This window comes from Pelobates fuscus, chromosome 8, assembly GCF_036172605.1.
Source record: "Pelobates fuscus isolate aPelFus1 chromosome 8, aPelFus1.pri, whole genome shotgun sequence".
Lineage (NCBI taxonomy): Eukaryota > Metazoa > Chordata > Amphibia > Anura > Pelobatidae > Pelobates > Pelobates fuscus.
Genome location: NC_086324.1, coordinates 16,676,846 through 16,693,055, shown reverse-complemented (window position 1 = coordinate 16,693,055; position 16,210 = coordinate 16,676,846). Strand labels below are relative to the sequence as shown.

Below are 16,210 nucleotides of genomic sequence, written 5' to 3'. Positions count from 1 at the left end.
ATAAACAAAATAGCTTGTCAGTACACTGGTATTTTTACATAAATAGCAATCATAAAATAAAACACTTAAATTGTATTATTTACATTTTTTTTTATTTTGAATATAAAAATATAATTGTTTTAAATTATATTCTTTATCTTTTATTTACTTGTGCAATTATTTAATATTCTTCTCCCTCCTCTCCCTCTTCTCCTCCATCCACGCTGTCAGTGCCAACTTCTTCATAATCCTTCTCCAGAGCAGCCATGTCTTCTCGGGCCTCAGAGAATTCTCCTTCCTCCATTCCCTCTCCCACATACCAGTGCACGAAGGCACGCTTGGCATACATCAGGTCAAACTTGTGGTCCAGACGAGCCCAGGCCTCAGCGATGGCTGTTGTGTTACTCAACATGCATACGGCACGCTGTACCTTGGCTAGATCTCCACCGGGTACCACAGTGGGGGGCTGGTAGTTGATACCAACCTTGAAACCTGTTGGGCACCAGTCCACAAACTGGATGGTACGCTTGGTCTTGATGGTGGCAATAGCTGCATTGACATCCTTGGGCACCACATCACCTCTGTAAAGCAAGCAGCAAGCCATGTATTTACCATGACGGGGGTCACATTTCACCATCTGGTTGGCTGGCTCAAAGCAAGCATTGGTTATCTCAGACACAGAAAGCTGCTCATGATAAGCCTTCTCTGCAGAGATAACAGGGGCATAGGTGGCCAATGGGAAGTGGATACGGGGATAGGGTACCAAGTTTGTCTGGAACTCTGTCAAGTCCACATTTAGTGCTCCATCAAATCTAAGGGAGGCTGTGATTGATGACACAATCTGGCCAATCAGACGGTTCAGGTTAGTATAGGTTGGACGCTCAATATCCAGGTTTCTGCGACAGATATCATAAATGGCCTCGTTGTCCACCATGAAAGCACAATCAGAGTGCTCCAGTGTGGTGTGGGTGGTCAGGATGGCATTGTATGGTTCAACCACAGCTGTAGAGATCTGAGGAGCCGGGTAGATGGCAAATTCCAGTTTGGACTTCTTGCCGTAGTCTACAGAGAGACGTTCCATCAGCAAGGAGGTGAAGCCAGAACCGGTGCCACCTCCAAAACTGTGGAAGATGAGGAATCCCTGGAGTCCTGTGCATTGATCAGCCTAAAAAGAGAGACACAAAGATATTATTAGTCATAACTTGGACAGTTTTTAACCCGAGAATTAAAACAGTTATTGGTGACAGTCTACATTAAGCTTTGCATTGGAGATCACAAATGTTTGTAACAAGACAACATTTGCCAAATATACAGTTTATGATATATTTTTGATCCAACATTTAGAAAAAAGACATGGCAACTTGTGTTTTTTTTAAGAAGACTGGACATGACTTACCAGCTTGCGGATTCTGTCCAGCACCAGATCGATGATCTCCTTGCCAATAGTGTAATGACCACGGGCGTAGTTATTTGCCGCGTCTTCCTTGCCTGTGATCAGTTGTTCTGGATGGAAAAGCTGTCTGTAGGTTCCTGTCCTCACCTCGTCTGTAGAGTAAGGATTAAGGTGATTAGTTGCAATCAAACTATGTGAAATCATTTTCCACGCTCAGTTGACCTCACTTTGTAATATGTTGGTAGTTAATGGCATTGTAAGAGTCATAAAGTACTTGAAACATAATTAGAACCTATACTGCAGTGAGCATGATTTTTTTAGTAGGAGAAAACACGTTTGTGGGATATGTTGTGTCCACTGATCTGGGTGCAGGCTTATTTCTCTGTACATTGCTGCAGCTATTATTATTCTGTATTATATACTATTATTATTATTATAACAGAATGCGGGGAGATTGGGGTAATGTAGAATCTTTCTCTAACCCCTATACAAGAAACCTATTTATAGTGTTTGGTCTGTTACTGTAAGGGGATTATTGGTTGGTATCAGATTGAAGGGATTATCTGGCCATCTCAAATGGAACGGCAAAAATGTTGGAATCTGGTGAAATCTGAACTCATACGTTGAGAGTGGTTTCTGGTGGATTGAAATGTCGCCATTCTTTGGTGGTGATTGTTTGCTGCACTAACTGACATTTTGTATTTAATGAGTTGCTGTAGTTTCTTGGTTTGGGGGATTCTATCTCATGGCACTTGGATACTAGAATATCTCCAGGTCTGTTATTACCGTAAAGGTGGTTTAACACCAGGGCACTTTTATTACCCACCAAACACTATCCAGGGACCCTCTCACACTCACCAATGACGGTGGGCTCCAGGTCAACGAACACAGCACGGGGGACGTGTTTCCCAGCCCCAGTCTCACTGAAGAAGGTGTTGAAGGAATCATCTCCTCCACCAATGGTCTTATCACTGGGCATCTGTCCGTCCGGCTGGATTCCATGCTCCAGACAGTACAACTCCCAGCATGCATTGCCAATCTGCACTCCAGCCTGTCCAACGTGCACTGAGATACATTCCCTCTGTAGAGAAAGAAGAATGGAGTGTGAGTCGGGATATCAGATTAGGGAGATGGTGTCTTGAAAGTGAGCCGGTAAATACCATTAAATGTTCCTCAGAGACAGGAAGTCACAGACAGGACAAGATAAAGTGTGACATGCACTTGTTACCATTTAAAAAAAAAAATTTATTAGATATATAAAAATAGTGACATAAAAAGCTTTTTCATACACATTAATCTCATCTCATTCTAATTAACTGTAACTGCTTCTGTTCAGAACCTGTCAGAAAGCTAACTGAAAATTAAGTTTTATGATGGATAATTTATTTTTCCACAAAAAAAGTACAAATGTGTCGCTTTAAGAATGGCTAACACAATGTATATGCATTTATAGGTTGACACACAGAATACAAAGGACAGTACAGGCTGACAGTGAGCTCCAGATATATAGAGAATACATAGGACAGTACAGACTGACAGTGAGCTCCAGGTACACAGAGAATACACAGGACAGTACAGACTGACAGTAAGCTCCAGGTACACAGAGAATACACAGGACAGTACAGACTGACAGTAAGCTCCAGGTACACAGAGAATACACAGGACAGTACAGACTGACAGTAAGCTCCAGGTACACAGAGAATACACAGGACAGTACAGACTGACAGTGTGCTCCAGGTACACAGAGAATACATAGAACAGTACAAACTGACAGTAAGCTCCAGGTACACAGAGAATACACAGGACAGTACAGACTGACAGTGTGCTCCAGGTACACAGAGAATACACAGGACAGTACATACTGACAGTGTGCTCCAGGTACACAGAAAATACACAGGACAGTACAGACTGACAGTAAGCTCCAGGTACACAGAGAATACACAGGACAGTACAGACTGACAGTGTGCTCCAGGTACACAGAGAATACACAGGACAGTACATACTGACAGTGTGCTCCAGGTACACAGAGAATACATAGGACAGTACATACTGACAGTGTGCTCCAGGTACACAGAGAATACATAGGGCAGTACAGACTAACAGTAAGCTCCAGGTACACAGAGAATACACAGGACAGTACAGACTGACAGTGAGCTCCATGTACACAGAGAATACACAGGACAGTACAGGCTGACAGTGAGCTCCATGTACACAGAGAATACATAGGACAGTACAGACTGACAGTAAGCTCCAGGTACACAGAGAATACACAGGACAGTACAGACTGACAGTAAGCTCCAGGTACACAGAGAATACACAGGACAGTACAGACTGACAGTAAGCTCCAGGTACACAGAGAATACACAGGACAGTACAGACTGACAGTAAGCTCCAGGTACACAGAGAATACACAGGACAGTACAGACTGACAGTAAGCTCCAGGTACACAGAGAATACACAGGACAGTACAGACTGACAGTAAGCTCCAGGTACACAGAGAATACACAGGACAGTACAGACTGACAGTGTGCTCCAGGTACACAGAGAATACATAGAACAGTACAAACTGACAGTAAGCTCCAGGTACACAGAGAATACACAGGACAGTACAGACTGACAGTGTGCTCCAGGTACACAGAGAATACATAGGACAGTACAGACTGACAGTGAGCTCCAGGTACACAGAGAATACACAGGACAGTACAGACTGACAGTAAGCTCCAGGTACACAGAGAATACACAGGACAGTACAGACTGATAGTGAGCTCCAGGTACACAGAGAATACACAGGACAGTACAGGCTGACAGTGAGCTCCAGATATATAGAGAATACACAGGACAGTACAGGCTGACAGTGAGCTCCAGGTACACAGAGAATACACAGGACAGTACAGACTGACAGTAAGCTCCAGGTACACAGAGAATACACAGGACAATACATACTGACAGTGTGCTCCAGGTACACAGAGAATACATAGGGCAGTACAGACTAACAGTAAGCTCCAGGTACACAGAGAATACACAGGACAGTACAGACTGACAGTGAGCTCCAGGTACACAGAGAATACACAGGACAGTACAGGCTGACAGTGAGCTCCAGGTACACAGAGAATACACAGGGCAGTACAGACTGACGGTGAGCTCCTGGTACACAGAGAATACACAGGACAATACATACTGACAGTGTGCTCCAGGTACACAGAGAATACACAGGACAGTACAGACTGACAGTAAGCTCCAGGTACACAGAGAATACACAGGACAGTACAGGCTGACAGTGAGCTCCAGGTACACAGAGAATACATAGGACAGTACAGACTGACAGTGAGCTCCAGGTACACAGAGAATACACAGGACAGTACAGACTGACAGTGAGCTCCAGGTACACAGAGAATACATAGGACAGTACAGGCTGACAGTGAGCTCCAGGTACACAGAGAATACACAGGGCAGTACAGACTGACAGTGAGCTCCAGGTACACAGAGAATACACAGGACAGTACAGGCTGACAGTGAGCTCCAGGTACACGGAGAATACACAGGACAGTACAGACTGACACTGAGCTCTAGGTACACAGAGAATACATAGGGCAGTACAGACTGACAGTGAGCTCCAGGTACACAGAGAATACACACGACAGTACAGACTGACAGTAAGCTTCAGGAACACAGAGAATACACAGGACAGTACAGACTGACAGTGAGCTCCATGTACACAGAGAATACACAGGACAGTACAGGCTGACAGTGAGCTCCAGGTACACGGAGAATACACAGGGCAGTACAGACTGACAGTGAGCTCTAGGTACACAGAGAATACATAGGGCAGTACAGACTGACAGTGAGCTCCAGGTACACAGAGAATACACAGGACAGTACAGTCTGACAGTAAGCTTCAGGAACACAGAGAATACACAGGACAATACAGGCTGACAGTGAGCTCCAGGTACACAGAGAATACATAGGACAGTACAGACTGACAGTGAGCTCCAGGTACACAGAGAATACACAGGACAGTACAGACTGACAGTGAGCTCCAGGTACACAGAGAATACATAGGGCAGTACAGACTGACAGTGAGCTCCAGGTACACAGAGAATACACAGGGCAGTACAGACTGACAGTGAGCTCCAGGTACACAGAGAATACACAGGACAGTACAGGCTGACAGTGAGCTCCAGGTACACGGAGAATACACAGGGCAGTACAGACTGACAGTGAGCTCTAGGTAAACAGAGAATACATAGGGCAGTACAGACTGACAGTAAGCTTCAGGAACACAGAGAATACACAGGACAGTACAGACTGACAGTGAGCTCCAGGTACACAGAGAATACACAGGACAGTACAGGCTGACAGTGAGCTCCAGGTACACAGAGAATACATAGGACAGTACAGACTGACAGTGAGCTCCAGGTACACAGAAAATACACAGGACAGTACAGACTGACAGTGAGCTCCAGGTACACAGAGAATACATAGGACAGTACAGGCTGACAGTGAGCTCCAGGTACACAGAGAATACACAGGGCAGTACAGACTGACAGTGAGCTCCAGGTACACAGAGAATACACAGGACAGTACAGGCTGACAGTGAGCTCCAGGTACACGGAGAATACACAGGGCAGTACAGACTGACACTGAGCTCTAGGTACACAGAGAATACATAGGGCAGTACAGACTGACAGTGAGCTCCAGGTACACAGAGAATACACACGACAGTACAGACTGACAGTAAGCTTCAGGAACACAGAGAATACACAGGACAGTACAGGCTGACAGTGAGCTCCAGGTACACAGAGAATACATAGGACAGTACAGACTGACAGTGAGCTCCAGGTACACAGAGAATACACAGGACAGTACAGACTGACAGTGAGCTCCAGGTACACAGAGAATACACAGGACAGTACAGGCTGACAGTGAGCTCCAGGTACACGGAGAATACACAGGGCAGTACAGACTGACAGTGAGCTCTAGGTACACAGAGAATACATAGGGCAGTACAGACTGACAGTAAGCTCCAGGTACACAGAGAATACACAGGACAGTACAGACTGACAGTGAGCTCCAGGTACACAGAGAATACACAGGACAGTACAGGCTGACAGTGAGCTCCAGGTACACGGAGAATACACAGGGCAGTACAGACTGACAGTGAGCTCTAGGTACACAGAGAATACATAGGGCAGTACAGACTGACAGTAAGCTCCAGGTACACAGAGAATACACAGGACAGTACAGACTGACAGTGAGCTCCAGGTACACAGAGAATACACAGGACAGTACAGACTGACAGTGAGCTCCAGGTACACAGAGAATACACAGGACAGTACAGGCTGACAGTGAGCTCCAGGCAGGTACTTACCATGGTGATGTTTTGGTTGTAGTTGGTTTCTCCTGATTCCGATGTGTTAGGTTGTCGGATTTTGGAGTTCTGCTATCCCCTCTCTGTGTCTGACTGCTCTTTATATGATCAGTGAGTTTAGCGTCCTTAGTAACAGGGGGTGGAGGAGGGGAGCTCACACTCATGTTTCCAAGACACACTCCCTCCCAACAGAAACCAGAGGGGAGGAACTGTCCCTAACAGAACCGTTACCTAGCAACCTGCCTAGTGACAATGATACAATGTAACCCCTGGGGTGGAGAGACACAGGATGGAGGGAGACATGGAGGGAAACACCAGGGGGAGAGAGGGAACTGAGGAGGGAAAAGCAGCGGGAAGGAGACTGAGAGGGAACCCAGGGATTGTGGAGGGAACTGGGGGAAGTGACAGAATTCAATGTTTACTGAGAATAAATATTTCATCCAGGTCTTTATATGTAACAATCTGTATAAAATATTCACACTGTATCCAGGTCACATTTCCTGTCTCCCTGTGAGAAGAAGAATGGCAGGCAGGTTATTGGGGTGCCCTGTCTGATATATAGGGGGGTCATTTAACCCCTTCACTACCAAGAAAAAGTTACAAAACATTTATTTAATGAAATATGCAGGAAGTTCTGAGAAGACATGAGTCTCAATGATTTTCAGGAATATCTAAATAATGAAATTATGCCAGTTTGCCAAATTTAGATTTGCTGGCGATTGCTCCTTTTCTCGTCTATTAATGACTAAATATTTCTTAAGGTGTCTTTTCTGTCATTTCTTTTAATTTATCGAGTTATTATATCTATTTTTTCATTTGATTCACAAATGTGTCTTATACCATGGTATAAAAAAAGAGACTCAAAAACAGCGATTTTTTTAAATTTATGGGTGTATGTATAAGAAAATCATTTGAAGTGTTATATAAATAATAATAATAATAATAATAATAATAATAATAATAAAATGTTAATGCACCTTTAGTTTGTAAGCTTGTTTGGGCAGAGCCCTCTTCACCTACACTTTCAGTATGTCAATCATGTCTTGTTAGAATTAAGTGTTTGTCTTGGTTAGATGTTGTACAGCGCTGCAGAACATGTTGCCACTATATAAATAATAATTGTAATTTCGTCCTTTTTTTTGTAAAAATTCAGTTGATTGCAGTCAAATCAACGGTCACAAAAATACAAAAAGGCAAAAAAAACTTGCAAAAAGGAATAAAAAGTAGAGAGAGATGGTTTATTTTAATCTTTACAGAAATAAATACACCAATATAATGGGTGGAGTTTTATACGTAAGAAAATGGCCCTTGTTCACATAAAATGTGCAAAGTGGATGTGATATATATATATTTTTTTTTACATAAAATGCTCTCCATGTAATATATTTTAGAGAGGATCTGAAATATGAGTGTAGAAGCAGCTATGGATCAAGTTATGGGGGAAGGCTGTACCCCCAGATGATTTAGTATTTTTTGGGGCTCCTAAGCCAATGGAAACATCAATATCATTTTATCTTGTACACTGAGTGTGACAAAATCAGATGAATAGAATTATCAAATGACCTGCTTATCGGTATTTGTCAGGATCCTGATGATTATTTTAGGGAAAACAAATGCTCATACACATTGCTGGGAGGGAAGGAGTTAATTATTACCAGGAGACTGGGTGCTTTTTTCCCTCTCATACAGGCAGAGTTTGTATTAGTACAGTAAGGGTCACCTAGCTAAAAGCAAAATTATTTAGTTGGAATAACCCTTTAATAGATTAAAGTAAAGGCGCAAATTCTTTTTTACCATTACCCTATCATATGTAGTTGTGCAAACATTGAATATACTTGCGAGCTTCATGTAGCTGTCTCTTGCATAGCAAGACCAGTTAATGTTATCTCACATATATATTATTCTTATTCTTATTATAGCCAAATGTACCACCCTAACTCCTCCCACAGTTGTTACACTACATAGACAGTAATATACCGAAATGTGCGGATTGTTCGCGATCGGATTGCTATTACTTTGTGGAACGTTTCGCCGAATGGTTCACGGAATATCGTCGTTCTTGTGGTGAAACTGGTCCCATAGGAATGAATAGCAAAATGTTCAAAACTAGAGTGGGAGCTGGCAAAAGCTGAAAAATCAGGACATGATTTCTAAACTGCCACCACTCCCTCATTTTCAAGACCACCTATACAAATCTTATATCAAAACGTTCAGCTATCCCTGCTGCCACTAAAAATGACCACGGCTAAGCCATAGTCCTGATAGTTTTCACAATATGACCATTTGTTTGCAACTTACGCCGTCCATTGACATTCATTGAGATTCCACTCTAGCCAGCTCAAACTTGCAGGGCAATTTCTAAACTGCGACTGTGCCTTCATTTTTAATACTTTAGAGACATACTATACCTCATAATGCAGATCTGGGTCTTGTGATTCTCACAATATAAAGCTCTTTGCTGTAGGATGTATAGTTTTTAAAATACGACCGTTTGAAGATGGCAACTGCCAAAATACTCCTGTACCAGGCTGGAGCAGCAAGTGATGTCATAGACAGGGCCTTTTGTACACCTGCTAATGTTTTTATAAATGTATGTTTTAATGTAACTGTGAAGCACTTTAGGCAACCACGTTGCAATTAAATGTGCTATATAAATAAATACTAACAGTTACTCCGCCCACTCCAGTTGTAGACTACTAATGGAGGCAAGAACACTTAACACAATTTCCCCAGAAATTGTAGCTTTTCTAGTTGTTATTATAATTTATATAGGGACAAGAGTTTTCACAGTGTTTTCCAGTTATACAGTGGGGATATTTAACAATGGCTAATTGACAGACAAAAATAATAGTGATAGACATGAGATGTGAAGAACCTGCTCAAACAAACTTACAATCTAGGTAGGATCTAGGTTGGCAGTTTCCCCTAAGGAGTTACTGTAGTCAACTGTAGACATTTTAAAAGTGAACCTTTACTGTGTTACTACATCGGTCTGAAATTTACTTGCTCACGGTGCCTAGAGAGATATTAGCTATGCCTCACTGATGATACCTTACAAGGCTGAAACGATCGTCTCGGGTTGCTGTGTCTCTCGTGCAGAGGGAACTTGCTGGCATTTCGGATATGGACTGCCCGTATGGGTGGAACCAGTCTGATATGCTTCAGACATGTTCTCTCTGTAATGGCAGAAGATGAGCTAAAACCAGCTTGAGATCTGAGCGGGGACCCACGAGGGGCAGCCTAATTGAGCTGCTGTCCGTTCTCACTTCTATTGCTACTTGTTTTTCTCTCCTTTGGTCTGAAAGTTGGTTTATTCCTCACTATAATTCACGATTTAATTAATAAACCATAAAAGTATCATCTTCAGAATAAATTTAATATTTTGTGTGAAGATAAAGATCCCGATGGTGACTTTGTTGGTTGGTGTGCAGTGTCTCGGGGGATGCAGCGTAGGTGAGTTATACTTACCCGATGCTTTGCCCCATGAGTACCACCATCTTGTTTCTTTCCTGGCTTCATCCGCCCAGCAACATGTGTGAGACTACAACACTGATGTAAATTGAGGATCACAAAAGACCATGGGAGACCTCACAGATATTTTCTGGCAATCAGCAAGACAATGCTATTTTCCTCCAGCTATGACTAGTGATGGCTGGATGAATTGACAACACATGATGGCAGAGCTCTTTCTTTTGTCAGGTCTTGCCAAATTGAGGAAAATTCCAGCCTTTGATATCTTTCCGTAACCCATAACCCCTAATTCTTGTTTCTTTTACTATACCTCATGCCTTTTTTTGTCCCGATGATCCCTACCCCTTATGTGTCTTTCCCAAACCCTGTAACCATTTGATCCCTGTAACCACCTTATCCCATTGGCTCTCAATGTGCCCACTGTCTTGCCCGATGATCCTATATCCCCTTTCTCTCTCCACTTGCCCTCCTTCACCTTTGTGTCTCACCTCATGCCTATCCTACCCCTTGTGTGTCTCCACATGATTGCCATCCCGTACTTGACGTATTGCCCATTACTCTTGTGGTTTCTATGATCCTCAATAATATATTAAAACACTTAATTCCAAGTCTTTATTAAGTCCACTGGGAGTCATCGTATCTAGATTAAAGATCCATTTCATCTCATTTTTGCTGAGACTGGATGGTGTACTATTGCCTCTCCAATGGCCTAAAACCAGTTGTACACCAAAAAACAAAAGTTTATCCAGATCTTTATTATGGTGTTCCAGATAATGTTGGGATACACTATGGTTGGCGTATCCTCTCTTGATGTTATATATATGTTCTTGTATCCTGATCTTAAAGCTCATGTAAGTAGTCTGGGTGCTGTGACCCTTTTGCACTTAGTGCAAATGACCAGTCTGGATTAACATAGGGGTGATGGAGCATGAAATAGGCCCATTGATTTGAAAAAATATATATATTTTTTTTTTATTTTTTTATTTACATACTACTCTTAGGGTTTCCACCTGGCTGGTATTTTACTGGCACAGTCAGTATTTGAGGCTGCCTGGCCGGTGCCGATATTGCAGTCATACTGGCAATACAAATGCTGGTATTTTTCTCAGTATAAACAGAGATTAGGATGCAATACCAGTGTGTCGCTGTGTGTGTGGGGAGAGAGGCAGGGATAGTAAGTTCCAGCATATCCCTCCCTGCCTATCTCTAATCACTGATCCACAGGGGAGCAGCTACAGAGAGTCCAGACAGCAACTTCCACCCTGCAGACACAGCCTACAGCTCAGAGAAGTGAGGGATGGGGGAAAGTCTGCAAGGACACTGGGAGTTATCGGGACACTGAGACACTAAGGGACATTAGGATACATTATGGCACAGACACTTGCGGACACTGAGACACTTGGGGACACTGGGAGACATTATGACACAGACACTTGGGGACACTGGGAGACATGGGGACACTGAGACACTAGGGACACATTGTCCCCATGTCTCCCAGTGTCCCTATGTTTCCCAGCCAGTGTCCCTGGTATCTGTGTCTCCATGTCTTCAAGTGTCCTCTAGTCTCCCAGTGTCCCAGCCAGTGTCCCTATTGTCTGTGTCCCCATGTCTCCCAGTGTCTCAGTACACACTAGATCCCTATATACACTCTGAATCCTCTAAACACACACACACACAATCTCCTATACACACTCTGGGTCTGTTACACACTAGATCCCCTACACAAACACACACTGCACCACCTACACACGCTACATTCCTGACATACAAACTCTGGATCCTCTATGCACACAATACATTACTTGTAAGCAAACACAAATAAACACTTTCTACAACCCCTACACACATTACGTCACCTATACACACACACTACAGCCCGTATGCACACACTCACTACATCCCCTATACACACTCTGCCCCCTATACACACACTATCTACAGCCCCTAGCCACACATATTACACCACAAACACAAATGAAATCAACCTATTTACACAATACCACACCACAATCAGCTCACTCTACACACACGCAATCCCACAAGCAGGCTCCAAACACATGCACCATACACTTTCCTGGCCCTTTTGCCCTCTGGTATCAAACTTACGGAGACACCAGAGACAAGTTAAAAGCAAACACAGCGCAAGCATGTTATTACATTTGCTTGCGCTGCGCAGAACAATTACGGGGCCTTTTTCTCATGCTGGAGCTCTTCAGCAGGGCTCTGCACATTGAACCAGCATGCTCATTTTGAGAGGGGGCGTGCTTGTCATTAGTGATGACAAAACACACCTCCTCTGGCACTGCCCCCTTCTCAAGGGGCCACTGTGATTGAAAAATGCCCGGGCTGAATTTTTTTCCCAGTCCGGCCCTGTTGAAAGCATACGAGAACATACAGTATATAGCATTCTTGGTGTTACAGGTTATGAATGAGTTAGTAAAAAAAAATATTTTATTGCTATGGGAATAAAAGGATTCAATCTTCCTTTCTTTATTCCCTTTCATTTTACATCCCATGCAATCACCACAATAAAAAAAAAAATCAATTTTGAGTAATAATGGCCTTGGTTAAAAAGTCTTTATTTTCTTTCGCTATAAAACTCGTAGTTAGGATTTGCTACAAATTTTAGGGCACCTCTGTAGATAAGCTTAGGTTTTATACCTACACAATTCTTTAAATCATTGTCTTGTTGCCATATCCTTACTTTGTGTCTCATTTCGAGGGATCTTCTCTGTAATGGCTCATCACTGCACTGTCTAACCCCATTTAATACTAAGCAGTTCAGAATATGTTCCAGGATATAAACTATTATAATAATATTCTCCCCATGACCACACAACCTGCCCTCTATGTACACACAGACATACACACCATGAGCTGTAGAAACATATAGCAGATATGGCTAGTTCCAGCCAGGTCTCATCACTGATATTCTGTTCCTGAACTTTGTTTGATGGAGAACTGGATATAATGTTGTGTTTGCCGATCTACCTTTCTTAGCAAAAATAAGTGAAGATGCCTGACCTAGAGGAACACACACAGGGCTACATTCCAGCCTGGCTTCTGCCGTGCCAAAACTAGCGGGGCCTTTTCATCAAACTACACTATGCATTTATGGCGAATACTGCTAGTTATGATCATAGGTGTGTGAACAGGGTGCACCGCTTCTTAGACGGAGAGCAGGGAGATCAGGTGTGGGTACAAATCACTTTAAATGCTCCTTCGTGGTCCTTCCTGCTGGAACACCCGGGAGTAGGAAAATGGCCCTACCAGATCGCCAAGGAGGGTGAAAATGACCCCACTTGGACACCTGGGAACTGGTTACTGACCCACTTGGACACCTGAGAACTGGTTACTGGCCCATTTGGCTAGTTACTGACCCACTAGGCCAACAGGGAACTGGTTACTGACCAAGAGGCCAACAGGGAACTGGGTACTGACCCACTGGGCAACCAGGGAACTGGTTACTGGGCCAGTAGGTAACTGGTTACTGACCCACTGGGCCACCAGGGAACTGGTTACTGGGCCAGTAGGTAACTGGTTACTGACCCACTGGGCCACCAAGGAACTGGTTACTGATTAACTGGGCCATCAGGGAACTGGTTACTGATTTACTGGGCTACCAGGGAACTGATTACTGACCCACTTTGCCACCAAACAATAGGAACATGCCTCCCTCCCCCTCCCCCTGCCAAAGCTAAAGGAAGGAGGGGGGATAAACTGATATTTTTATTAGTTTTAGTTTATTTTTACATATATTGCACAGTAAATTGAAGGGAGACTGGAACAATCACAGGCTCCCCACACTCATCTACACATGTTCCTTATCAGTACAAACGCACATCCACACACGTCAATCACAGCTAACCACACACATTACTCACATACTACAACATATATCCCTCACAACTACCACACCCACTCACAGCTAGCCACAGTAATAGACATCAGCCACAGCTGTCCACATACAGCAGCACACATCATGTAAGCAAAAAATTTGCACAAAGTGCAAAAAATACCCTTGTGGCTATAAGAGGGGAAAAATTCAAATATAAATTACCCCGTTTGGTAGGAAGTGCGAAGACTCCTCAGTGTCTTCTTAAACATAAATATAAAACAATATAAAAAATGCACAACCTTTAAAAACTTGTATAGGTCCTATTTTCGGCAACAGACAGTAACTGTGGACCACTTTCCAGAGCCACATAATTTATGCTCTGGACTGTAAAGGTATTTCATCCACCAAGGGATACACTGGATCTGATCCTCCTCTTCGATGTTTGTAATAAGTTTTTCTTAGCAGGAACTCAGGAACCAGGTAAGGTGAAGTGTTAAAATAAACATTTATTTGGTATAAAATAATAAAAACAGAAATTGCAGCAGCTAGCACCCAGGGTCTTTTTCAAGTGCAGCACACACCAGCTACCTATCCAAATCTACACACATCAGTTGTGGGTACCACAAGCAACCACATATTCCACCCGCAGATACGCACACATCCCTAACTGCTACCCACGCATAGCAACCACATTTCTCACAGCTACAACACTTATAGCCACCCTGCACCTAAACAACACACATGCAGTCATCACACATAAACACATAAGCACACACTAAACCATACATAGCCAAAACACACATCACACACAGCTACAACACTTATAGTCATTCAACATCTAAACCACACATGCTGTCAAACCACTCAGCCAGTCATGCTCAGCCTCAACACACCTACAGCCAGACATCACAGCCACAACATGCACACAGACAGCTATACACAGCCACAACATGCACCCAAACAGCCATACACAGCCACAACATGCACACAGACAGCCACACACAGCCACAACATGCACGCAGACAGCCATACACAGCCACAACATGCACCCAAACAGCCATACACAGCCACAACATGCACGCAGACAGCCATACACAGCCACAACATGCACACAGACAGCTATACACAGCCACAACATGCACCCAAACAGCCATACACCACAGCCACAACATGCACACAGACAGCCATACAGAGCCATAACATGCACGCAAACAGCCATACACAGCCACAACATGCACGCAAACAGCCATACACAGCCACAACATGCACGCAGGCAGCCGCATACACAGCCACAACATGCACGCAGACAGCCATACACGGCCATAATATGCACGCAGACGGCCATACACAGCCACAACTTGCACACAGACAGCCATGCAAAGCCACAACATGCACGCAGACAGCCATTCACAGCCACAGCACACACAGCTACACCTTACACCTAAATAACACGCAGTCACTGGCCCACGCACAACACAATGCACAGTGTCACCACCCCACACACACACCTTTTAAAGAAACCTTCCATGTACTCTATTGGGTAGAACATTGGCTTAAAAACAGAATACAAAGAGTTGTCGTTAATGGTAAATTTTCAAGCTGGACAGAGGTGGCAAGTGGTGTCCCTCAGGGGTCTGTTCTGGGACCCCTTCTATTTAACATTTTTATAAATGATCTTGAAGACAGCATTGAAAGTCATGTTTCAGTGTTTGCAGATGACACAAAACTTTGTAAAATAATACAATGTGAGCAAGATATTACTTTGCTGCAGAAGGATTTAGATAGACTGGAGGACTGGGCACTCAAATGGCAGATGAAATTTAATGTTGAAAAATGCAAAGTTATGCACTTCGGCGTAAAGAATACACAAGCAACGTATACCCTTAATGGAAGCGAATTAGGGATAACAACACACGAAAAGGACTTGGGAATTGTTATAGACAACAAACTATGCAACAATGTGCAATGTCAATCAGCAGTGGCCAAGGCCAGTAAGGTATTGTCATGCATGAAAAAGGGCATTCATTCTCGGGACGAGAATATCATTTTGCCTCTCTATAAATCACTGGTAAGACCACATATTGAATATGCTGTGCAATTTTGGGCACCTGTTCTAAAGAAGGATATCATGGCACTAGAAAAAGTGCAGAGGCGGGCTACA

The 16,210-nt window shown here is 43.5% G+C and overlaps 2 protein-coding genes across 4 annotated transcripts in view; one reads left to right on the top strand and one right to left on the bottom strand.

Annotated features, from left to right (window-relative positions):
• The window catches only part of SPEG (striated muscle enriched protein kinase), a 253,793-nt gene that overhangs the window by 175,660 nt on the left and 61,923 nt on the right, over window positions 1–16,210 (top strand). The window lies entirely within an intron of this gene.
• On the bottom strand, window positions 108–6,833 carry LOC134571176 (tubulin alpha-1A chain-like). Its single transcript, XM_063429315.1, has 4 exons — window positions 6,741–6,833; window positions 2,231–2,453; window positions 1,376–1,524; window positions 108–1,144 (listed from the first exon to the last, which is right to left on the bottom strand). Exons 1-4 carry the CDS (start codon window positions 6,741–6,743, stop codon window positions 161–163), a joined length of 1,359 nt encoding a protein of 452 aa, XP_063285385.1. The 5' UTR covers window positions 6,744–6,833; the 3' UTR covers window positions 108–160.

Excerpts from the sequence above, each read along its gene's own strand:
- LOC134571176 (XM_063429315.1), bottom strand. Across the intron at positions 1,525-2,230 it reads CCTGGAGCCCACCGTCATTG|ACGAGGTGAGGACAGGAACC; the intron begins GTGAGTGTGAGA and ends CTTACTCTACAG. Across the intron at positions 1,145-1,375 it reads TGGACAGAATCCGCAAGCTG|GCTGATCAATGCACAGGACT; the intron begins GTAAGTCATGTC and ends CTCTCTTTTTAG.